The sequence below is a fragment of the Ranitomeya variabilis genome, chromosome 8 (assembly GCF_051348905.1).
Source record: "Ranitomeya variabilis isolate aRanVar5 chromosome 8, aRanVar5.hap1, whole genome shotgun sequence".
NCBI classification, from domain to species: domain Eukaryota; kingdom Metazoa; phylum Chordata; class Amphibia; order Anura; family Dendrobatidae; genus Ranitomeya; species Ranitomeya variabilis.
The window spans coordinates 220,465,370-220,491,941 of NC_135239.1; the positions used below are offsets into that span (position 1 = coordinate 220,465,370).

Here is a 26,572-nt window from a genome sequence, read left to right on the forward strand (position 1 = left end):
CAATACCGTTAGTGACCACCAGAGGGAGCCCAGAAACACAGTTCACAACAGACCGCTCAGTACAGGATGCTGCGGCGTCGGGGAACCAGAGACCTGCAGGGACCACGCCAGGAGTAGGTAAGTATAATTAGACAGCCCCTGCTCCCCCTCCCCTTATACTGAGTATCTCAGTGTGGGGGCGGCACAATGCCGCTGCCGCCGAGGAGCCTCCTTGGACCACCGCATCATCAGGCGGCCCGCTGGCATCCCCCTGTCGGCTGCGCTCGGGGCACATGCCCCGGCTGCCCCCCTGGATACGCCACTGTCCTCCACAGCCACCCACGCAGATGGACATACACTAGACCTCATCCTCACCCGCCTCTGTTCCTTATCTAATCTCACAAACTCTCCCTTCCCCTATCTGACCACCATTTACTCACCTTCTCATCCTTGTCCTCCTCACCTGCCCCCCATGTCCAGCCACTACCACATCCTCGCAGAAACCTTGCACACCTAGACATTCAGACTCTCATCTACCCCGTCCTCCATATCTTCACTCCACGACACAGACAGCGCCACAGCTTTCTATAACTCCACCCTCACATCAGCCATAGACTCAGTCGCCCCTCTCATGTATGGCTAAGTGCGACAAATCAATAAGCAACCCTGGCATAACAACCTCACCAAAAAACTCCGACAAGCATCCAGGGTCGCGGAGCGGCGTTGGAAAAAAACACGTGTGCCAGACGACTTCACTGCTTTCAAACAAGCTACACTTGCCTTCAAGCTAGCCCTCACTTCTGCTAAACAGACATATTTCACTAACCTTGTATCTTAATTATCATACAAACCAAAACAACTGTTCAGCACATTTAACGCTCTCCTCCGCCCACCACTGCCACCTCCAACTCCCCTCATCTCTTCTGAGGACTTTGCCACCTACTTCAAAAACAAGATCAACCAAACAAGGCAAACCTTTACTGTTCCACCACCCCAACCACTCCATATACCAGACCTCTGCCCTTCCCTAATAACATCCCTCTCCAACATCACTGCAGAAGAACTTACTCACCTTCTTTCCAAATCACACCCCACCACCTGTGCACTTGACCCAATCCCTTTCCACCTGCTCCCCAACCTCACTAACATGCTCATTCCAGCCCTAACCCATCTCTTCAACCTATCGCTATCTTCTGGTACCTTCCCCTCTGCCTTCAAACATGCCACCATCACTCCCATCCTCAAAAAAAGCTAACCTTGACCCAACTGCTATGCCCAGCTATCGCCTCATATCACTGCTCCCGTTTGCTTCAAAACTCCGTGAGCAGCATGTCCATGCTCAACTTTCCTCCCACCTCTCAGCTAACTCTCTCCTTGACAACCTCCAATCTGGCTTCTGCCCCACCACTCCACCGAAACTGCTCTGACCAAAATTACTAATGACTTACTCACAGCCAAAGCTAACAGACAGTTTTCCATCCTCCTCCTTCTCGACCTGTCCTCTGCTTTCAACACAGTCAATCACTGCCTACTGCTATAGATTCTTTCTTCCCTTGGCATTAAAGGCCTTGCCCTGTCCTGGATTGCCTCATACCTTTCCGACCGCACATTTAGCATTTCCCACTCCCACACTACCCCCTATCCCGCCCTCTCTCTGTTGGAGTCCCTCAAGGCCTGTCCTAGGGCCTCTACTTTTTTCCATCTATACCCTTGGCCTAGGACAACTCATAAAGTCCCATGGCTTCCAGTACCACCTGTATGCAAATGACACTCAGATCTACCTCTCTGGCCCAAATATCACCTCTCTGCTGTCCAGAATCCCGGAGTGTCTATCAGCCATATCCTCCATCTTTAACTCTCGCTTCCTAAAACTCAATGTAGACAAAACCGAACTCATCATCTTTCCCCCATCTCGCGTATCCCCCCTACCTGATCTATTATGGTAAAACGGCATCATGCTCTCTCCCGCACCTGAAATCCACTGCCTCAGGGTAACTCAACTCTGCCCTGTCCTTCAATCCACACGTCCAAACTCTTGCCACCTCCTGTCGCCTCCAACTCAAAAATATTGCCAGAATCCGTCCCTTCCTCAGCCCACAATCTACTAAAACTCTTGTGCATGCCCTCATCATCTCCCGCCTCGATTACTGCAACACCCTGCTCTGTGGCCTCCCCTCTAACTCTCTTGCACCACTCCAGTCTGTCCTCATCTCTGCTGCCCGGCTAATCCACCTCTCTCCTCGCTACTCCCCTGTTTCTCCCCTCTGCAAATCCCTCCACTGGCTCCCAATTCCCCAATGAATCCAGTTCAAACTACTAACACTGATCTACAAAGCCATCCACAACCTGTGCCCTCTCTATATCTCAAAAATAATCTCCCAAAATCTTCCCTCACATAATCTTCGATCCTCCCAAGACCTCCTACTCCCCTCCACACTTATTCGTTCCTCACACAACCACCTCCAAGATTTCTCCAGAATATCCCCCATCCTCTGGAATTCCACGCCTCAACACGTCCGATTATCCACCACCCTCGGATCCTTCAGACAGAATCTGAAAACCCATCTCTTCAGGAAAGCCTACAGCCTGCAATAACCATTCTGCCGCCTCACCAACCACCCGAGCTGTCGCCTCACAAACCACCAGAGATGCTGCCTCACCAACCACCCGAACTGCCGCCTTACCAACCACCCAAATTGCCGCGTCACCACCGCCCGTGCTGCCGCGTCACCACCACCAGAGCTGCCGCGTCACCACCACCAGAGCTGCCGCATCACCCCTGCCAGAGCTGCTGTGTCACCACCACCAGAACTGCCGCCTCAACACCACCAGAGCTGCCTCCTGTGACGCCTGCCGCACCTGGTTCGCAGCATACTTGCTTCTCCCGATGCTACCGCTCCAGCTGGGTCTTCTTCAGGCTCTCGGCGCGCTTGTCTGGCTCTGCGCGTCCCTGGTGTGTACACGCGCCGCCTGGCCTCCCCACTTCCGGTCTCCTCGCTGGCTCCTGGTTCCCGGCGGTGGTGCGTGCGCAGTCCATCCGGCTCCAGCGGCGCACACGCACTCCCTCTGGCCGACCTTCGTTCGTCCCGCTCCTCCTTTCCATGATGCTGCTGGTTTCCTGACCCGGAAGTTCTTCTGATGCTTCCTTTATCAGGTAGCCTCTCCCTCTGTCCTTTGCCTGTTTGTCTATTGTTCTCTGCACTAGATTCAACTCCCTCGCTTCCTGGCTCCTCTTGTTCTCGGCCAGTCTGTTCTGTATTCTGTGCTTTTCCTATCCAGCTTCCTCCTGCTTTGTTACCTCTCTGCGTTTCCCCTTTGTGCCTTTCGTCCATCCGTGCCCTCTCCTTGTTTGTTTTCCATTTTTCGTGTTTCCTGAATATCCTCCTTCCATCTTCCTCGTCCAGTGCCACTTCTATCCCTCCTGGTATCTCCTGACTCCGCTATCTGTTTTCCCCACTTTCCTCTTGTGTTCTCATACGTCCTGTCTCCGGGTATCAGTGTCCGTGGTAATAGTCTCCTTTGGGCCTGCCCCTGACACTCCCTGTATGGGGGGTGGTTTACCAGGCAGCTCACCTTTAGGAGGTTTGTTGCCGTGGTCCACCGGGTTCACCCTAGGAGTCCCACAAACCCTACACCGCCTCACCACCACCAGAGCTGCCGCACCCCCGATCTTCTGTCTCTTCCCCATTATCCCGTAGAATGTAAGTCCGCAAGGACAGGGTCCTCTTCCCTCTGTACCAGTCTGTCATAGTAAATTTGTTTACTGTCAACGATATCTATAACCCTTTACGTAACCCCTTTTCTCATGTACAGCACCATGGAATTAATGGTGCTATATCAATAAATAATAATACCCTCTCCTTATCAGTCTCGGAGGTAGGCTTGTTACCATCTTTTCAGTTAGCCATTAAAAGATATCAAGCTCTGAGGACTCTCAATTCTAATATTTTTGTACACAGCTCCTGTCAGAGATACTGCGGATGGCAGCAGAGCTACTGTCACTATTACTGAGGATGAATGCACAGCTCCTGAGTCCTGTCACAGTTATGGAGGATGTCTACAGAGCTCCTGTCACAGTAACTGAGGATAATTGCACAGCTCCGGTCACAGTTATTGAGGATGACTACACAGCTCCTGTCACAGATACTGAGGATGACTACACAGCTCCTGTCACAGTTACTGAGGATGACTACACTGCTCCTGTCACAGTAACTGAGGATAATTGCACAGCTCCGGTCACAGTTATTGAGGATGACTACACAGCTCCTGTCACAGTTACTGAGGATGACTACACTGCTCCTGTCACAGTTACTGAGGATGACTACACTGCTCCTGTCACAGTAACTGAGGATAATTGCACAGCTCCGGTCACAGATACTGAGGATGAATACACAGCTCCTGTCACAGTTACTGAGAATTACTACACAGCTCTTGTCACAGTTACTGAGGATGACTACACAGCTCCTGTCACAGTTACTGAGGATGACTACACTGCTCCTGTCACAGTTACTGAGGATGACTACACAGCTCCTGTCACAGTTACTGAGGATGACTACACTGCTCCTGTCACAGTTACTGAGGATGACTACACTGCTCCTGTCACAGTAACTGAGGATAATTGCACAGCTCCGGTCACAGTTATTGAGGATGACTACACAGCTCTTGTCACAGATACCGAGGATGACTACACAGCTCCTGTCACAGTTACTGAGGATGCCCACAGAGCTCCTGTCACAGTAACTGAGGATAATTGCACAGCTCAGGTCACAGTTATTGAGGATGACTACACAGCTCCTGACACAGTTGCTGCGGATGAATACACAGCTCCTGTCACAGTTGCTGAGAATGACTACACAGCTCCTGTCACAGTTACTGAGGATGACTACACTGCTCCTGTCACAGTTACTGAGGATGAATACACAGCTCCTGTCACAGTTACTGAGGATGACTACACTGCTCCTGTCACAGTTACTGAGGATGACTACACAGCTCCTGTCACAGTTACTGAGTATAACTACACAGCTCCTGTCACAGTTACTGAGTTTAACTACACAGCTCCTGTCACAGTTACTGAGGATGACTACACTGCTCCTGTCACAGTAACAGAGGATAATTGCACAGCTCCGGTCACAGTTATTGAGGATGACTACACAGCTCCTGTCACAGATACCGAGGATGACTACACAGCTCCTGTCACAGTTACTGAGGATGCCCACAGAGCTCCTGTCACAGTAACTGAGGATAATTGCACAGCTCCGGTCACAGTTATTGAGGATGACTACACAGCTCCTGTCACAGATACTGAGGATGAATACACAGCTCCTGTCACAGTTACTGAGGATGACTACACAGCTCCTGTCACAGATACTGAGGATGAATACACAGCTCCTGTCACAGTTACTGAGGATGACTACACAGCTCCTGTCACAGTTACTGAGGATGAATACACCGCTCCTGTCACAGTTACTGAGGATGACTACACTGCTCCTGTCACAGTTACTGAGGATGAATACACAGCTCCTGTCACAGTTACTGAGGATGACTACACAGCTCCTGTCACAGTTACTGAGGATGACTACACAGCTCCTGTCACAGTTACTGAGGATGACTACACAGCTCCTGTCACAGTTACTGAGGATGAATACACAGCTCCTGTCACAGTTACTGAGGATGACTACACTGCTCCTGTCACAGTTACTGAGGATGAATACACAGCTCCTGTCACAGTTACTGAGGATGACTACACTGCTCCTGTCACAGTTACTGAGGATGACTACACAGCTCCTGTCACAGTTACTGAGGATGACTACACTGCTCCTGTCACAGTTGCTGAGGATGACTACACTGCTCCTGTCACAGCTACTGAGGATGACTACACTGTTCCTGTCACAGTTACTGAGGATGACTACACAGCTCCTGTCACAGTTACTGAGAATTACTACACAGCTCCTTTCACAGTTACTGAGGATGACTGCACAGCTCCTGTCACAGCTACTGAGGATGAATACACAGCTCCTGTCACAGTTACTGAGGATGACTACACAGCTCCTGTCACAGTAACTGAGGATGACTACACAGCTCCAGTCACAGTTACTGAGGATGACTACACAGCTCCAGTCACAGTTACTGAGGATGACTACACTGTTCCTGTCACAGCTACTGAGGATGACTACACAGCTCCTGTCACAGTTACTGAGAATTACTACACAGCTCCTTTCACAGTTACTGAGGATGACTGCACAGCTCCTGTCACAGTTACTGAGGATGACTACACAGCTCCTGTCACAGCTACTGAGGATGACTACACAGCTCCAGTCACAGTTACTGGGGATGAATACACAGCTCCTGTCACAGTTACTGGGGATGACTACACAGCTCCTGTCACAGCTATAATGGAGGACATAACAGTTCAGCCACCTAGCTGCACACTAATATTCTATTAGCTTATTGAGGAGACTATAGAGGGAAGGATAACAACACAGTCTGCTCAGCAGGCACAGATGGTACAGACTATAGCTGGTCATGTGATACTGTACTGATGCATCATGGGATATATAGTATGTCTCTGAAAATTAAAATGGTGTCTGAAGAGAAGCAAAAAGGAGGCTGCACTGCAGGGAAGAGAAAACAAGTACATGAGAAATGAAAAGCTTACCTGACCCCACACGAGTTCCCCGAAACCAAGAAATATACACCACATCCACTGATCCAGCTGCAGCGGAGCACAACTGAACGGCTTCCCCCCGAACTGCACGATCACGATCTGCAAAGAAACAACTGTCAGAATATTTAGAGATATCTCCTGAGCATTTACACCAAGACATGAGGTGTTGGGAGGGTCTGTACTATATATTAACCCCTATGCTCAGATATTCCACATTTAGTGCAGAAAGCCACAGAAATCCGCAGGAAAACCTGCACTAATTCATGAGGGATCTGGTGCTCCCATGTAAACAATAAATCAACGCTCCTTGACTCAGTCTCCTAGAGTCCTTTGAGCACTCTACTGTAAGAGCGGCCACACTGTGGGGATCTCTACTGTAAGAGCGGCCACACTGTGGAGATCTCTACTGTAAGAGCGGTCACACTGTGGGGATCTCTACTGTAAGAGCGGCCACACTGTGGGGATCTCTACTGTAAGAGCGGTCACACTGTGGGGATCTCTACTGTAAGAGCGGTCACACTGTGGGGATCTCTACTGTAAGAGCGGCCACACTGTGGGGATCTCTACTGTAAGAGCGGTCACACTGTGGAGATCTCTACTGTAAGAGCGGCCACACTGTGGGGATCTCTACTGTAAGAGCGGTCACACTGTGGGGATCTCTACTGTAAGAGCGGTCACACTGTGGGGATCTCTACTGTAAGAGCGGTCACACTGTGGAGATCTCTACTGTAAGAGCGGCCACACTGTGGGGATCTCTACTGTAAGAGCGGCCACACTGTGGGGATCTCTACTGTAAGAGCGGTCACACTGTGGGGATCTCTACTGTAAGAGCGGTCACACTGTGGGGATCTCTACTGTAAGAGCGGTCACACTGTGGGGATCTCTACTGTAAGAGCGGTCACACTGTGGGGATCTCTACTGTAAGAGCGGCCACACTGTGGGGATCTCTACTGTAAGAGCGGTCACACTGTGGGGATCTCTACTGTAAGAGCGGTCACACTGTGGAGATCTCTACTGTAAGAGCGGTCACACTGTGGGGATCTCTACTGTAAGAGCGGCCACACTGTGGGGATCTCTACTGTAAGAGCGGTCACACTGGAGATCTCTACTGTAAGAGCGGTCACACTGTGGGGATCTCTACTGTAAGAGCGGTCACACTGTGGGGATCTCTACTGTAAGAGCGGTCACACTGTGGAGATCTCTACTGTAAGAGCGGTCACACTGTGGGGATCTCTACTGTAAGAGCGGTCACACTGTGGAGATCTCTACTGTAAGAGCGGTCACACTGTGGGGATCTCTACTGTAAGAGAGGTCACACTGTGGGGATCTCTACTGTAAGAGCGGTCACACTATAGAGCTCTGTACTGTAAGAGCGGCCACACTGTGGGGATCTCTACTGTATGAGCGGCCACACTGTGGGGATCTCTACTGTAAGAGCGGTCACACTGTGGGGATCTCTACTGTAAGAGCGGTCACACTGTGGGGATCTCTACTGTAAGAGCGGTCACACTGTGGAGATCTCTACTATAAGAGCGGTCACACTGTGGAGATCTCTACTGTAAGAGCGGTCACACTGTGGAGATCTCTACTGTAAGAGCGGTCACACTGTGGAGATCTCTACTGTAAGAGCGGCCACACTGTGGGGATCTCTACTGTAAGAGCGGTCACACTGTGGGGATCTCTACTGTAAGAGCGGTCACACTGTGGGGATCTCTACTGTAAGAGCGGCCACACTGTGGGGATCTCTACTGTAAGAGCGGTCACACTGTGGAGATCTCTACTGTAAGAGCGGCCACACTGTGGGGATCTCTACTGTAAGAGCGGCCACACTGTGGGGATCTCTACTGTAAGAGCGGTCACACTGTGGGGATCTCTACTGTAAGAGCGGTCACACTGTGGGGATCTCTACTGTAAGAGCGGCCACACTGTGGGGATCTCTACTGTAAGAGCGGTCACACTGTGGAGATCTCTACTGTAAGAGCGGTCACACTGTGGGGATCTCTACTGTAAGAGCGGCCACACTGTGGGGATCTCTACTGTAAGAGCGGCCACACTGTGGGGATCTCTACTGTAAGAGCGGTCACACTGTGGAGATCTCTACTGTAAGAGCGGTCACACTGTGGGGATCTCTACTGTAAGAGCGGTCACACTGTGGAGATCTCTACTGTAAGAGCGGTCACACTGTGGGGATCTCTACTGTAAGAGCGGTCACACTGTGGGGATCTCTACTGTAAGAGCGGTCACACTATAGAGCTCTGTACTGTAAGAGCGGCCACACTGTGGGGATCTCTACTGTAAGAGCGGCCACACTGTGGGGATCTCTACTGTAAGAGCGGTCACACTGTGGGGATCTCTACTGTAAGAGCGGTCACACTGTGGGGATCTCTACTGTAAGAGCGGTCACACTGTGGAGATCTCTACTGTAAGAGCGGTCACACTGTGGAGATCTCTACTGTAAGAGCGGTCACACTGTGGAGATCTCTACTGTAAGAGCGGTCACACTGTGGAGATCTCTACTGTAAGAGCGGCCACACTGTGGGGATCTCTACTGTAAGAGCGGTCACACTGGGGATTCTCTACTGTAAGAGCGGTCACACTGTGGGGATCTCTACTGTAAGAGCGGTCACACTGTGGAGATCTCTACTGTAAGAGCGGCCACACTGTGGGGATCTCTACTGTAAGAGCGGTCACACTGGGAATCTCTACTGTAAGAGCGGTCACACTGTGGGATCTGTACTGTAAGAGCGGTCACACTATAGAGCTGTGTACTGTAAGAGCAGTCACACTATAGAGCTCTGTACTGTAAGAGCAGTCACACTACAGAGCTCTGTACTGTAAGAGCGGTCACACTATAGAGCTCTGTACTGTAAGAGCGGTCACACTATAGAGCTCTGTACTGTAAGAGCGGTCACACTATAGAGCTCTGTACTGTAAGAGCGGTCACACTATAGAGCTCTGTACTGTAAGGGCGGTCACACTATAGAGCTCTGTACTGTAAGGGCGGTCACACTATAGAGCTCTGTACTGTAAGGGCGGTCACACTATAGAGCTCTGTACTGTAAGAGCGGTCACACTATAGAGCTCTGTACTGTAAGAGCGGTCACACTATAGAGCTCTGTACTGTAAGGGCGGTCACACTATAGAGCTCTGTACTGTAAGAGCGGTCACACTATAGAGCTCTGTACTGTAAGGGCGGTCACACTATAGAGCTCTGTACTGTAAGAGCGGTCACACTATAGAGCTCTGTACTGTAAGAGCGGTCACACTAGAGCTCTGTACTGTAAGAGCGGTCACACTATAGAGCTCTGTACTGTAAGAGCGGTCACACTATAGAGCTCTGTACTGTAAGAGAGGTCACACTATAGAGCTCTGTACTGTAAGAGCGGTCACACTATAGAGCTGTGTACTGTAAGAGCGATCACACTATAGAGCTCTGTACTGTTAGAGCATGCACACTATAGAGCTCTGTACTGTAAGAGCGGTCACACTATAGAGCTCTGTACTGTAAGAGCGGTCACACTATAGAGCTCTGTACTGTAAGAGCGGTCACACTATAGAGCTCTGTACTGTAAGAGCGGTCACACTATAGAGCTCTGTACTGTAAGAGGTCACACTATAGAGCTCTGTACTGTAAGGGCGGTCACACAATAGAGCTCTGTACTGTAAGAGCGGTCACACTATAGAGCTCTGTACTGTAAGAGCGGTCACACTATAGAGCTCTGTACTGTAAGAGCGGTCACACTATAGAGCTCTGTACTGTAAGAGAGATCACACTATAGAGCTCTGTACTGTAAGAGCGGTCACACTATAGAGCTCTGTACTGTAAGGGCGGTCACACTATAGAGCTCTGTACTGTAAGGGCGGTCACACTATAGAGCTCTGTACTGTAAGAGCGGTCACACTATAGAGCTCTGTACTGTAAGAGCGGTCACACTATAGAGCTCTGTACTGTAAGAGCGGTCACACTATAGAGCTCTGTACTGTAAGAGCGGTCACACTATAGAGCTCTGTACTGTAAGAGCGGTCACACTATAGAGCTGTGTACTGTAAGAGCGGTCACACTATAGAGCTCTGTACTGTAAGGGCGGTCACACTATAGAGCTCTGTACTGTAAGGGCGGTCACACTATAGAGTTCTATACTGTAAGAGCGGTCACACTATAGAGCTCTGTACTGTAAGAGCGGTCACACTATAGAGCTCTATACTGTAAGAGCGGTCACACTATAGAGCTCTGTACTGTAAGAGCGGTCACACTATAGAGCTCTGTACTGTAAGAGCGGTCACACTATAGAGCTCATTATTGGCCGAATGTGGACTGGTATTCTTGGTGGTCACACTTTTGGACAGCTGCTACCCCTACCGCCAATGTGGTGTAATATATTTGTTAGGTTTAATTACCTGGATTGCAAATGTGCCAAGTACAATCGCACAAAAAATGGGATTCCTAAATATCCCATCAAACACATTGTGCTCTCCGTGGATCTTGCGAGCATTGATCTCATTGAAAAGCTGCATCAAGACGAAGGTGTTGAAGATAATGGTGTAGTGCTCCGATGGAGGAGAATGGAGCGGGGCGTTGCGTCCACTGTCTATATTAAAGATGTCCTCTCCTGCAAGCACAGACAGTTCTCAGAGATAAAGGTTCAGTTCACAGTAAAGCTTCTTTCATACATCTGTTTTTTTAGAATCAGTCACAATCTGTCAAAGTCTTGAAAAGACGGATCCTGTGCCGATTGTAAAAAACTGATGCACTGGATCTGTTTTTTTGACGGATCCGTTGAAGTAGTTGCAGCCGGAATTTAAAGAAACAGAATTCTGAACAGAGAGAGAGATTTTCCTGAAAGGAAAATGGGTTCCGGGCATGCTCGGTTGCAAAAAACGATATCCGTCACTGGATTCCGTCTTCTTACGGACAGCGACGGATCCTGCGCCGATAGGCTTCCATTATAGCCAACGACGGGCAGCGCAGGATCCGTTGCTGTGTGACTTTTCGACATACACAAAAAAACGTTAGTATGTCCGTTGTCTCTTCCAACGGACAACGACTTTATGATGGATCTGTCAAACGACGGATGAAACGGAAGGCCATCCGCCGCTAATACAAGTCTACGGGAAAAAACACATCCAGAAGCAACATTTGCTGGATCCATTTTTTTCTAAAAATGACGGATTGTGACTGATTCTAAAAAACTTATGTGTGAAAGAGGCCTAAGACATTGCCGCGAGGAAAAGACAATCTTACCTACAAAAAGCAGCGTGAAGATGAGAGTCAGCTGGTAGACGCCATGACCCAGGATGTTCTTCATCATAGTCCGAGAAATCAGGGGCTTGTTCCTTCCATACGGCTTCCGCAGAAGAAGAGACTCTGTAGGAGGCTCAGTGGCCAGAGCCAAAGACGCAAATGTGTCCATGATGAGATTCACCCACAACATCTGCACAGCTTTCAAGGGAGAGTCCTGGTTGAAGAATCAAGAGGATGGGATGGAGCTGCAGCCAAGGTCTGCCCAAAAAGTCATGTCCAAGCCAAAGGCCGAGGGGACGAGCCCCGCTACTGATCCTCAGCCGCTACTGATCCTCACCCGATATTGACCCTCCACCATACTGATCCTCAGCCTCTACTGATCATCAGCCAATACTGACCCTCCACCATTACTGATCCTCAGCCGATACTTACCCTCCACCGCTACTGACCCTCCATAGTTACCGATCCTCAACCGCTACTGATCCTCCCCTACTACTGATCCTCAGCAGATACTGACCCTCCACTTTTACTGATCCTCAGCCGCTAAAGATCCTCAGACGCTACTGACCCTCAGCTAATACTGACCCTCCATCGTTACTGACCCTCCACCATTACTGATCCTCCACCGCTACTGATCCTCCGCCGGTACTGATCCTCTGCTGTTACTGATCCTCAGTCGATACTGACCTTCCACCATTACTGATCCTCAGCTGCTACTAATCCTCAGTCGATACTGACCCTCCATCATTAATGATCCTCAGCCGCTACTGATCCTCAGCAGCTACTGATCCTCAGCCGATACAGATCCTCTGTCAATACTGACCCTCCGCCATTACTGATCCTCCACCACTACTGATCCTCAGCCAATACTGACCCTCCATCGTTACTGATCCTCAGCCACTACAAATCCTCCACCGTTACTGATCCTCAGCCACTACTGATCCTCAGTCGATACTGACCCTCCGCCATTACTGATCCTCAGCCCCTACTGATCCTTAGCCGCTACCGATCCTCAGCCGCTACCGATCCTCAGCCGATACTGACCCTCCACCGTTACTGATCCTCAGCCACTACAAATCCTCAGCCACTACAAATCCTCCGCCGTTACTGATCCTCAGCCACTACTGATCCTCAGTCGATACTGACCCTCAGCCCCTACCGATCCTCAGCCGCTACCGATCCTCAGCCGATACTGACCCTCCACCGTTACTGATCCTCGGCCGTTACTGATCCTTAGTCACTACTGACCCTCAGCCATTACTGATCCTCAGTAGTTACTGATCCTTAGTCACTACTGACCCTCCGCCGTTACTGATCCTCCACCACTACTGATCCTCAGCCGATACTGACCCTCCATCGTTACTGATCCTCAGCCACTACAAATCCTCCGCCGTTACTGATCCTCAGCCACTACTGATCCTCAGTCGATACAGACCTTCCACCGTTACTGATCATCAGCCGCTACTGATCCTCAACCGCTACTGACCCTCTGCCCCTACTGATCCTCAGCACTACTGACCATCCGCTGTTACTGATCCTCAACCGCTACTGACCCACAGCCGCTACTGACCCACAGCCGCTTTTGATCCTCAGCCACTACTGACCCTCCATCCTTACTGATCCTCAGCCGCTACTGATCGTCCACCGTTACTGATCCTCAACCGCTACTGACCCTCAGCCGCTACTGATCCTCAGCCACTACTCCCATCTGCGTCCTTACCTGTGTAATGCATGCCCCTGTAAATGCCACAATCACGGCCACCACATTTACTGTTAGCTGGAACTGCAGGAACTTGGAGATGCTGTCGTACACGTTGCGGCCCCACATTACTGCCTTGACAATGCTGCTGAAGTTGTCGTCTGTGAGGATGATGTCAGAAGCCTCCTTCGCTACGTCTGTGCCTGCAATTCCCTACAAAAATCATAAAAAAATGAGCAGCAGGTGTAGAAGTGTGAAAACTGCAGTAATGGCAGAGGTTCCTTCTCACACACAATCCTGTAGTCAGATTCTCTATTAGCTCTAAATTTGGACATTCAACCTACCATAGCAAAACCAACATCAGCTTTCTTCAATGCAGGGCCATCATTTGTGCCATCCCCCGTCACTGCAACCACCTGCCTCTGGTCCACCTGTGTGCTGTCAATAATGCCTACAAAGCAAGCATACATATCCATGTGAGTGTCCATCAGCTACCGGGATTAGTGCCCGCCAGCTACCGGGATCGGGGGCCCACCAGCTACCGGGATCAGTGTCCATCACATACTGGGATGAGTGTCCACCATATAACGGGATCAGCATCCATCATATACCAGAATCAGCAGCCATCATATATTGGGATCAGTGTATGTCATCTACCAGGATGAGAGTCCGTCATCTACCAGTATCATTGTACATCATATTGCAGGATCAGTGTTCGTCAGCTACCAAGCTCAGTGTCTGTTATCTACCGGAATCAGTGTTCGTCAGCTACCGAGGTCAGTGTCTATCATCTACTGGGATTAGTGTCCATTATATACCCGGATCAGTGCCCGTCACATACCGGGATCAGTGTCCATCACATACTGGGATCAGTGTCCACCATATAACGGGATCAGCATCCATCATATACCAGAATCAGCAGCCATCATATATTGGGATCAGTGTATGTCATCTACCAGGATGAGAGTCCGTCATCTACCAGTATCATTGTACATCATATTGCAGGATCAGTGTTCGTCAGCTACCAAGCTCAGTGTCTGTTATCTACCGGTATCAGTGTTCGTCAGCTACCGAGGTCAGTGTCTATCATCTACTGGGATTAGTGTCCATTATATACCCGGATCAGTGCCCGTCACATACCAGGATCAGTGTCCTTCAGATAATGGGATTAGAGTCCACCACCTACTGGGATCATTGTCCGTTTGCCACTGGGATCAGTGTCTGTCAGCTACCAGGATCAGTTTCCATCAGCAACTGGGATCAGTGTACATCATCTACCGGGATCAGTGTACATCATCTACCGAGATCAGTGTACATCATCTACCGAGATCAGTGTTCGTCATATACCCGGATCAGAGTCTGTCATATACCAGGATCAGAGTTCGTGAGCCACTGGTATCAGTGTACATTATCTACTCGGATCAGAGTGCAGCTTATACCTGGATCAGTGTCCATCAGCTACCGGAATCAGTGTATGTCATCTACTGGGATCAGTGTACGTCATCTACTGGGATCAGTGTATGTCATGTGCTGGGATCAGTGAAAGTCATCTACCGGGAACAGTGCCCGTCATATACCCAGATAAGTGTCCGTCACATACCAGGATCAGAGTCCGTCATATACCGGGATCAGTGTCCGTCAAAAACAGACCCTAGTTAAGGCCACCAGAGGGCACCAGTACATCCTGGTGGTGATGGACTATGCAAATCAATACCTGGAGACTGTACAACTGAGACACTCCTCTGCCAGAAATATAGCCCGTGATCTAGTCTATATTTTCTCCCAGAAGGGCTAGCCAAAGTAGAACTCCTTTTATGTCCAAAGTGATAAGAGAGTTGCATAAGGCTCCCCAGATTACACCACTCAAGATGTCAGTGTACCAACCGCAGACAGATGGCCTGGTGGGGAAGTTCAACAAGACCATGCTTAAGAAGGTCGGGAGAAGGATGGGTGAGATTAGGATTGCCTACTCCCGTACCTGTTATTCCCTATTAGGAAAGCTCCACATGCCTCTATGAAGTTTTCACCCTACGAGCTGCTATATGGACGGCACCATCGAGGACTTCTGGACATTATGAAGAAGACCTGGGAAGCAGAGGTTACATCCCACTGGAGCATCGTCAAGCATTTGGCCCAGATGCAGGACAGGATCGCGAAGGAGATGTCAATTGTGAAGGATAGCCTCCTTCAAGCACAAGAGGCCCAGGCAAGGGTCTACAATCGGTCGACAAGACTGAGACAGTTCAGTCTGGGAGACCGGGTGTTGGTGTTGATCCCTATGGTGGAAAGTACATTTCTTGCAAAGTGGCAATGGCCACACTAGTTGGTCGAAAAGCTGAGTGATGTCAACCACAAGGTTCACCACCCAGGGAAAAGAAAGCCTTACCAGGTCCAGGTGTACCATATCAAAATGCTAAAACTGTGGCGAGACAGGGAACCAGTGGAAGCAACGTGCCTGGTGGCCATGCTTGAAGCCAAGGTCGAGGATGTCAAAGTGGCAGAGACACCGTTACCAAGACCGGTTTTCAAAGTTGCCTGGATGTACATACGTAGATTTTGACTGAACCGCATGTGCAGGTGAATCAAACGTCATATCAAATTCCTAAAGGATGCTGCGAGGTGATTTATTAGGAGATAAGAAGAATGTTGAGCCTGGGCATCATTGAGGAGTCAAAGAGCAGCTAGTCCAGCCCCATTATCCTTGTGCCGAAGCAGGATGGAGTGTTGTTTCTATAACGACTATAGAAAGCTGAAAGAGGTGTCTAAATTTGATGCATATACGATGCCCTGGGTTGATGAACTTATAGAGAGTCTATGATCAGCCAGATATATCACCACCCTGGACCTATCGAAAGGGTACTGGCAAGTCCTCCTGTCCCAAAAATGCTAAGGAGAAGACAGCCTTCTTGACACCCGACAATTGCTTCCAGTATACCAGGATGCTGTTCGGGCTGCAAGGAGCCACAGCAACCTTCCAGGGGGCTATGGACCAGATCCTAGCTCCTGACAAAAAGTACACTGCAGCTTACCTGGATGACATTGTGATCTTCAGCCTGTATTGGGGAAGTTACCTGCAGAAGGTCTCGGTGGTACTTGTTACAACTCTGCCGGCATCAGTGCATGGCCTCCCATCCCTCACAAAACATCTTACTCAATGCTCTATGTCATGTTGTGATCTCTGTCTGCTGCGGCTCCATGTTCAGTGCCTCTGCTCTCTGCATGCTTCCTGGCTGTGTGTATAGCGGGGCGGCGCCAGAACTCTCTGGTTCTTATAGGAATCAGGGTGCACCTGTCTAAATTGTTCCTGACCAATTACCAAAAGGCCTATAGTATTTAGGGCAGCTCCACCCTGTGGAACTAGCCTGTGCAATGTGTTAACTCAGTTAGTGTCTTGCTTCTGAGCTGCCAGGTCTTACTCTGTGTTTTGTCTTCTCTGGAGGCTATACTTCCTGCTCTGCCTTGTTCTTGTCTGTCTGCCCTCCAGGAGGCAGAATATCCTGATCCCTGTGTCTTTGTTCCTGTACCTTGTGTCTTGTACTTATTACCTTGTCTGAATTCTGTCCTACCTCTGTCTCCCTGTCTCCTTGTCTGTGGCTTCTTTCCCTGCTGTGCCTCTCTGCTCTGCTCTCGGCTCCGCGCTTTGCAACCTTGCTTTACTTCTTGCTTTGCAACCTGTGACTTTGCTCTGCACTTGCCTCTGCACTCTGTGGCTTGCTCTGCTCTTGTCTCTGCACTCTGTGGCTTTGCTCTGCTCTTGTCTCTGCACTATGTAGCCTTGCTCTGCTTTCGTCTCTGCACTCTGTGGCTCTGCTCTGTAGCTCAGTTCTACCCTGCTCTGCTCCTTGTGGTTCTAGCCTGCTCTGCACTCTTGTGGCTCTGCCTGTGCTCCATACTCCTGCGGTTCTGCTTCATTCTGGTTCTGCTGCTGCAGAACCTCTTGCTGCTCTACAGCTCTTATCCACAGCCTTGCAGTTCTCCTCCTGTGTGAACAGTTCCAAACCTGTTTCTTCTAACTCCATTTCTTCCTGTCTGTACCAGTTCCTGTATTTGCTGTGTGAACAGGTCTCTACCTGTTTCTCCATACACCATTCCTTCCTATCAGTACCAATACCTGCACCCGCTGTGTGAACAGGACCCTACCTAATCCTTACACCACTCCTGCCCTGCGTCTCAGCCCTGCCCACCTGCCCTGCGTCTCGGCCGTGCCCGCCTGCCCTGCGTCTCGGCCTTGCCCGCCTACCCTGCGTCTCGGCCGTGCCCGCCTGCCCTGCGTCTCGGCCGTGCCCGCCTGCCCTGCGTCTCGGCCGTGCCCGCCTGCCCTGCGTCTCGGCCTTGCCCGCCTGCCCTGCGTCTCGGCCGTGCCCGCCTGCCCTGCGTCTCGGCCGTGCCCGCCTGCCCTGCGTCTCGGCCGTGCCCGCCTGCCCTGCGTCTCGGCCGTGCCCGCCTGCCCTGCGTCTCGGCCTTGCCCGCCTACCCTGCGTCTCGGCCGTGCCCGCCTTCCCTGCGTCTCGGCCGTGCCCGCCTTCCCTGCGTCTCAGCCGTGTCCCCCTGCCCTGTGTCTCGGCCGTGCCCGCCTGCTCTATGTCTCAGCTGTGCCTGCCTGCCTACTAAATTCAGAGGATACTTCACCAAAGTATTATTGTAAGTGCACTCTCTCATGTAAGAGAATTGGCCCGATTATGCAAATGACACTCGGCTTAAACTCTGACAGAGTCATCAGAGTGCGATCCGATTCTCTCGTTTCACAGTTGGTATCACATTTGATGAGAATATGGAGAACTTAATTTTTCCCATCTTCTCCATTGACTCTGCGCATGTACATCGGACTGCACTGTGATCACATGCCCCATTTGGCTGAGTGCTATCTGAAAAAAAATCACATAGCACTTGCCTGTGTTAACGCCAGTGTGAGCATACCCCTAAGGGTGTGAAGATTTATGCAATTGCATTCTTTTATGTCTTTATTTTTCCATGTGAAAATATTTGTTTTTCAATGGTTGTGTACAGATTATATGTGACATTAAAGGGGAAAAAGTTCCGAAATGATTCGGTTATGTTACAAGATACAACTAATGAATCAGTAGGCCGACTATTTACCTTCTAAATCCCACCCAGAAGAGGAGATATGGTGAACAGCTTCCCACATCCTGTCACATCCGTGTCTGAACATGCAGCTGCAACCCCTGCCCTGGTCTCTAGGCGGCGATAATTTCCTCTTTGTTTTCACTTTTGTTTCTGCGGCGTGCTGGTAGGTAATTAGCTCTCACCTGCAAGCCATGGGCAGCTCCTTCTACATAAACCCCCGCACACTGTCTAGCTGCTAGGTATTACTTAGAGGCTGGTCACTAGCTGCACATAATATGACATAGCCTCAGACAGAAGACCATCACAGCATGTCATTTAAGTGAGTGGGGTCTCAAATGATACCCTGGAACTATAGAAGGCAGAGCAGAGTCTGCGACCTTACTATGCTCATGTAAAAACCCTAATCTTTCCCCTCCCCCACCCCATAAGACATGGGACAGAAATAAAAGGTGAACCAGACACAAAGACAAAACAGGAATAACAGAAAACCTCTATCATACAAAAGCACTAACCAACTAACCAACCTTTTGAATTTATGTGTTTCTTTCTTGTTGGTCAAGAGTCTGAAATGTTGACTCTTGTTGGTTAAATTGATATTTCTAAATGGATGACCCATTGATACATTTGTGAAAGCCAGGAATGAGACCCACCGGTCACCTGGCTCCATGGAGATGTTTGGAGAAGCCAGTTTATGACCCTCCGGTCAACTGGCCTTGTACCTCAATGGACTGTCATCTTCCTAAGCTTGTCATTACCTCCTCTCTGTGTGGGTAGTTGGCTCTGGAAGCTCTGAAATAACAGCTGCTCTTATCCCGGCGAGAAACTCTGTAATTTGCACCTTCTTGGGTATTGTGCTCGGACTGTTCTACGTGTCATTGTCAGTATTCTGGTTCAACAAGGTATTGCCACACTGTTTTACCCTCACCCTGTTTTGTCTGAGTAGTATTATGCCCTTGGTGAAAGGAGTCGTTCATGGGATGATATCTGGTCCATGCGGTTTCGGCTAGTGGACCAAGCAACCAGCTGAACTCCCATGTCTCCACAGTTTCCATGACCAGTCACGTATGGTTAAGGGTAGACAGACGAGTATGCGAGGTCTTGGAATGTGCGCAGACATTACAGGCAGACACAAAGTCGACTACATCATGAGGCGACTTTGCCACCAAAAATGATGAGAAAGGAGTTCCAAGGTTGCTTTACTATCTGGATGACCAGCCTAAGCTGAGCTATGATATGCCCCTAAAACTTTGAGACACAGATGCAATGATTCAAATAATTTCCCTAAAGGACAAGCAGGGGTGTCCCCCTGAGCCATCAATCCCTGTACCTCCGGCTCAGAATACATGGCAGAGATGACCACCCATTCCTATAAAATAGGGTCAGTCATCCAAACAACCACCTCCAGGGAAACTTTGATACACAGCATCAGCTTTGACATTCTTAACCCCTTAGTGACAGAGCCAATTTGCAGCGTAATGACCAGGGCAATTTTTACAATTCTGACCACGGTCACTTTATGAGGTTCTAACTCTGGAACGCTTTAACAGATCCCGCTGGTTCGGAGATTATTTTTTTTCGTGACATATTGTACTTCATGTTAGTGGTAAAATTTCTTCGATACTACTTGTGCTTATTTATGAAAAAAATGGAAATATGGCAATTTTTTTTTAGAATTTTACAATTTTCAAACTTTTAATTTTTATGCCCTTAAATCAGAGATATGTCACATAAAATAGTTAATAAATAACATTTCCCACATGTCTACTTTACATCAGCACAATCTTGGAAACAAAATTTGTTTTTGTTAGGAAGTTATAAGGGTTAAAAGTTGACCAGCAATTTCTCATTTTTACAACAAAATTTACAAAACCATTTTTTTAGGGACCATCTCACATTTAAAGTCACTTTGAGGGGTGTACATGACAGAACATACCCAAACGTGACACCATTCTAAAAACTGCACCCCTCAAGGTGCTCAAAACCACATTCAAGAAGTTTATTAACCCTTTACGTGCTTCACAGGAACTGAAGCAATGTCGAAGGAAAAGATTAACATTTAACTTTTTTTTTACCAGCATTTTACTTCAGAACCAATTTCTTTTTATTTTCACAAGTGTAAAAAGAGAAAATGAAATACAAAATTTGTTGGGAAATTTCTCCTGAATATGCCGATACCCCATATGTGGGGGGGGACCACTGTTTAGGTGCATGGCAGAGCTCGGAAGGGAAGGAGCGCCGTTTGACCTTTTTCAATGCAGAATTGGCTGGAATTGAGATCGGATGCCATGTCGCGTTTGGGAGCCCCTGATGTGCCTAAACAGTGGAAACCCCCCACAATTGACACCATTTTGGAAACTAGACCCCTTAAGGAAGTTATATAGATGTGTGGTGAGCACTTTGAACCCCCAAGTGCTTCATAGAAGTTTATAACGTAGAGCCATAAAAATAAAAAATTGTATTTTTTCCACAAAAATAATCTTTTATCTCCCTTATTTATTTTACAAGGGTAACAGGAGAAATTAGACCCCTAAAGTTGTTGTGCAATTTGTCCTGAGTACGCCGATACCCCATATGTGGGGGTAAACCACTGTTTGGGCACATGGCAGCGCTCGGAAGGGAAGGAGTGCCGTCTGACTTTTTCAATGCAGAATTGGCTGGAATTGAGATCGGACGCCATGTCGCGTTTGGAGAGCCCCTGATGTGCCTAAACATTGGAGCTCCCCCACAAGTGACACCATTTTGGAAACTAGACCCCTTAAGGAACTTATCTAGAAGTGTGGTGAGCACTTTGTGCTCACAGAAGTTTATAACCCAGAGCCGTGAATATAAAAGATCTTTTTTTTCCTCATAAATGATTTTTTAGCCCGAAATTTTTTATTTTCACAAGGGTAACAGGAGAAATTGGACCCCAAAAGTTGTTGTCCAATTTGTCCTGAGTACGCCGATACACAATATGTGGGAGAAAACTACTGTTTGGGCACACGTCGGGGCTTGGAAGGGAAGTAGTGATGTTTTGGAATGCAGACTTTGATGGAATGGTCTGCAGGCGTCATGTTGCATTTGCAAAGCCCCTGATGTGCCTAAACAGTAGAAACCCCCCACAGGTGACCCCATTTTGGAAACTAGACCCCCCCAAGGAGCTTATCTAGATGTGTGGTGAGCACTATGAACCCCAAGTGCTTCACAGAAGATTAAAACGCAGAGCCGTGAAAATAAAAAATCTTTTTTTCTTCCACAAAAATGATATTTTAGCCCCAAATTTTTTATTTTCTCAAAGGTAACATGAGAAATTGGACCCCAAGATAAGGAATATATATTCCGGATGTCCATCGAGAGATCTATAGCTCACAGAAATCGCTAGGAGCTAAACCCAAAGAGTGCAAGAAGAGGGTTTCTCCGTAAGTGGGTCATGTAACTACGCCGTGTTTACACTTAAAAGAATCCCCCCGACGTGGTGCACATCCTGATCATTGTGTCGTTCGTATACGAGGTTGATGCAGCGAGCCATGTATAAAAATGGTTTGTCATAACTCTAAGAAAAGGGGAGGATTCAGCCTCTGAGTGAGGGCACCACAGGGGGAGTGCCTTGGTTTTAGGCTGGGAAATAAGTGAGTGTAGCAGCAGTCTTCCAGTGTCTTTGGTCCGGGATCTAGCTGCTAGACAGACGTGTGATATGCATCTAGATGTGTCCCCTGAGCACATAGTCAGCCAGGAGATGAAATGATCTGAACAAAATGTAAGTTTTTTTTAACTTTAAACCCATTTTATTTGTGTCATGGGGGTAATGGGTAGACTAAGGCTGATTACCCGGGCCCCTGCGATATCCCTCAGGCTAGGGAAACCCTGTCTGTCCCTTTCCCAGAAGTTACACTAAAGGTGTGCATGTCTGGGCCGCCAGGCCTGACCCTGACTCCTGTTTCAGCCCTAAACTGAAACCACCACCCGCCACCCAGTGAAGAGACCACACACCAATCCCCACAGAAAGCACAGACAGGGAAAACTGAAAAACGCACCACACACGCCGCAGACACACAGGAAAACACTATAATGTGCACAGGGCAAAACAAATACAAATAAAGGAAGGAGGAATATGACAAAGGATAATACACCACCAGATACGATATTCCTACATCAAGACCACCACTCCAGACCGGAATCACTAGGCACAAAGCACAAGCTATAATCGGCGACGCCCCAAAGTCCAGCACGACTATTTAAAGGTCGTGGGCGTGACCCAGCCTCCAACCTGATTACCAGCTAAATTAACCCCGAGCAAGCTGGATAAAGTCTAGCCGACGCCTCTGAGCGTGTAGTGGACGTATGTGGAATTACTTCTGTCTGTCGGACACCCTAGTGTGAACAGCGTCCGACATGACAATTTGTAATTGTACTGTACATGCGATACTTGTCTTCTTTATAATATCTTTTTTATACTTCAGTAAACACTGCCTATCTTTTTTGGAGTAAAATATAAAATTACTAGCTTTGTCTCTCCTTGCTCTATAACGAACTGTCACGTCCTCTGAAGTGAATTACACTACTAATCTGGGTTGGCCTTGGACCCGTTACTAAGTAAGAAATTGGAGCTGGTGGCAGCGGGATTGGTCCTGTGCATTTGGGAGGCTTTGTAGCGACTGGCGGTGTTGATAATTATTGTTCCCACCTGAGTGGGAGTAGTTATATCGCCCTTGCTGCAGTGTGACCATTAGCCAGTACAAAGTAAGGCAGCCTTTCTGGCAACTAATTATTCTGGGTGCAGTACCCTGTCTGACCTGAGGGTAAGGGCTGCACCAGAGAGCTGCAAGTTCCAAACTGGAACTGGGAAGTGGGATATAAATAAATTCTCTTCAGAAAGAACCAGGGGCAACCAAACAACCCCGGTTCATGACAAATTGGTGTGTGGCGGGGATGATAAAGGTATCCTCCCCGTGAACCATGACACTAACCCTAACCATAACCCTACCCACAAACCTAACCCTAATCTCAACCCTAATGCAAACCCTAACCCTAATCCCAACTCTAACCCTAACTTTAGCCCAACTTTATTCCTAATGGAAAAATGGAAATAAATACATTTTCTTTATTTTATTATTTTTCCCCAGCTAAGGGGGTGATAAAGGGGGGTTTATTTACTTTTTTTAAATTTTGATAGCTAATAGGGTCTATCACATTGACCAAAATGAACCACTAGGAAAAATCTTCCTATTGTTGCCGGGTACTGGCTGGCAGATCTCGGCGGGTGCACTGTCATGAATCCCAATGGCTAGGGATAGCAAGGGACAAGCAAAGTAATACAAAATATCGGACGAGCTCTAGGGTGATGGAACCTGGGCTGACCGCTGCCCTACGCCTGACAAACGCAACTAGAGATAGCCAGGGAGCGTGCCTACGTTGGTTCTAGACGCCACGCACCAGCCTAAGAGCTAACTAGTACTGCAGAGAAAATAAGACCTCACTTGCCTCCAGAGGAATGAACCCCAAAAGGTATAGTTGCCCCCCACATGTATTGACGGTGAAATGAGAGGAAGGCACACACATAGAGATGATATATATAGGTTCAGCAAATTGAGGCCCGCTGTAAACTAGAAAGCAGAACGATACAAAAGGGGTCTGAGCGGTCAGCAAAAAACCCTAATCAAAAAACCATCCTGAGATTACAAGAACCCATGTGCCAACTCATGGCACATGGGGAGAACCTCAGTCCACTAGAGCTACCAGCTAGCATAGAGACATAATAAGCAAGCTGGACAAAAAAACAAACAACTGAAAATCAGCACTTAGCTTATCCTGAAAGATCTGGGAGCAGGTAGGCAGGAACCAAACAGAGCACATCTGAATACATTGATAGCCGGCAAGGGAATGACAGAAAGGCCAGGTAAAATAGGAAATACCCAGCCTCTGATGGACAGGTGGAAACCAAAGGCCGCAACCCACCAAAGTCACCCAGTACCAGCAGTAACCACCAGAGGGAGCCCACAAACAGAATCCACAACAGTACCCCCCCCTTGAGGAGGGGTCACCGAACCCTCACGAGAACCCCCAGGGCGATCAGGGTGAGCTCTATGGAAGGCGCGGACCAAATCAGTCGCATGAACATCGGAGGCGACCACCCACGAATTATCCTCCTGACCATAACCCTTCCACTTAACCAAATACTGGAGTTTGCGTCTGGAAACACGAGAATCCAAGATCTTCTCAACAACATACTCCAATTCTCCCTCCACCAGCACCGGAGCAGGAGGCTCAACCGAAGGAACAACGGGCACCTCATACCTCCGCAACAACGACCGATGGAACACATTATGAATAGCAAACGATGCTGGGAGATCCAAACGAAAAGATACAGGGTTAAGAATCTCCGAGATCCTATAAGGACCGATGAACCGAGGCTTGAACTTAGGAGAAGAGACCTTCATAGGGACAAAACGAGAAGACAACCACACCAAATCCCCAACAAGAAGTCGGGGACCCACGCGGCGACGGCGATTAGCAAACTGCTGAGTCTTCTCCTGAGATAACTTCAAATTGTCCACCACCTGATTCCAAATCTGATGTAGCCTGTCCACCACCACGTCCACTCCAGGACAATCCGAAGACTCCACCTGACCAGAGGAAAAACGAAGATGAAAGCCCGAATTACAAAAAAAAGGAGAGACCAACGTGGCAGAACTAGCCCGATTATTAAGAGCAAATTCGGCCAGCGGCAAAAAAGCAACCCAGTCATCTTGATCAGCAGAAACAAAACACCTCAAATAAGTTTCCAAGGTCTGATTAGTTCGCTCCGTCTGGCCATTCGTCTGAGGATGGAATGCAGACGAGAAAGACAAATCAATGCCCATCTTGGCACAAAACGTCCGCCAAAATCTAGACACAAACTGGGATCCCCTGTCAGAAACGATATTCTCCGGAATCCCATGCAAACGAACCACGTTCTGAAAAAATAAAGGGACCAACTCAGAGGAGGAAGGCAACTTAGGCAAGGGCACCAAATGAACTATCTTAGAAAAGCGGTCACACACCACCCAGATAACGGACATTTTCTGTGAAACCGGGAGATCAGAAATAAAATCCATGGAAATGTGCGTCCAAGGCCTCTTCGGGATGGGCAAGGATAACAACAACCCACTGGCCCGAGAACAGCAAGGCTTAGCTCGAGCACACACTTCACAAGACTGCACAAAGGTACGCACATCCCTAGACAAGGAAGGCCACCAAAAAGACCTGGCCACCAAGTCTCTAGTACCAAATATTCCAGGATGACCAGCCAACACAGAAGAATGGACCTCGGAGATGACTCTACTGGTCCAATCATCCGGAACAAACAGTCTTTCTGGTTGGCAACGATCCGGTTTATCCACCTGAAACTCCTGCAATGCACGTCGCAAGTCTGGGGATACGGCGGACAATATTACCCCATCCCTAAGGATACCAGTAGGCCCAGAGTCTCCAGGAGAGTCAGGCACAAAACTCCTGGAAAGAGCATCTGCCTTCACATTCTTCGAACCCGGCAGGTATGAAACCACGAAATTGAAACGAGAAAAAAACAACGACCAACGAGCCTGTCTAGGATTCAAACGCCTGGCAGACTCAAGGTAAATGAGATTCTTGTGATCAGTCAAGACCACCACACGATGTTTAGCACCCTCAAGCCAATGACGCCACTCCTCAAATGCCCACTTCATGGCCAAAAGCTCCCGATTACCCACATCATAATTGCGCTCGGCGGGCGAGAATTTTCTAGAGAAGAATGCACATGGCTTCATCACCGAGCCATTAGAACTTCTCTGTGACAAAACCGCCCCTGCTCCAATCTCGGAAGCATCAACCTCAACCTGAAAAGGAAGTGAAACATCTGGTTGACACAACACAGGAGCAGAAGAAAACCGGCGCTTAAGTTCCTGAA

The 26,572-nt window shown here is 48.7% G+C and overlaps 1 protein-coding gene across 15 annotated transcripts in view; it reads right to left on the bottom strand.

Annotated features, from left to right (window-relative positions):
- Positions 1–26,572, bottom strand: part of ATP2B2 (ATPase plasma membrane Ca2+ transporting 2) — a 513,240-nt gene that overhangs the window by 57,761 nt on the left and 428,907 nt on the right. For all 15 annotated transcript variants that reach the window (XM_077277278.1, XM_077277286.1, XM_077277282.1 and 12 more), the window contains 5 exons: positions 13,929–14,035; positions 13,606–13,797; positions 11,886–12,099; positions 11,042–11,253; positions 6,635–6,742 (listed from right to left, as the gene is read on the bottom strand). In XM_077277278.1, coding sequence (XP_077133393.1) covers positions 6,635–6,742; positions 11,042–11,253; positions 11,886–12,099; positions 13,606–13,797; positions 13,929–14,035 — 833 coding nt within the window. The remainder of the gene's footprint in view (positions 1–6,634; positions 6,743–11,041; positions 11,254–11,885; positions 12,100–13,605; positions 13,798–13,928; positions 14,036–26,572) is intronic.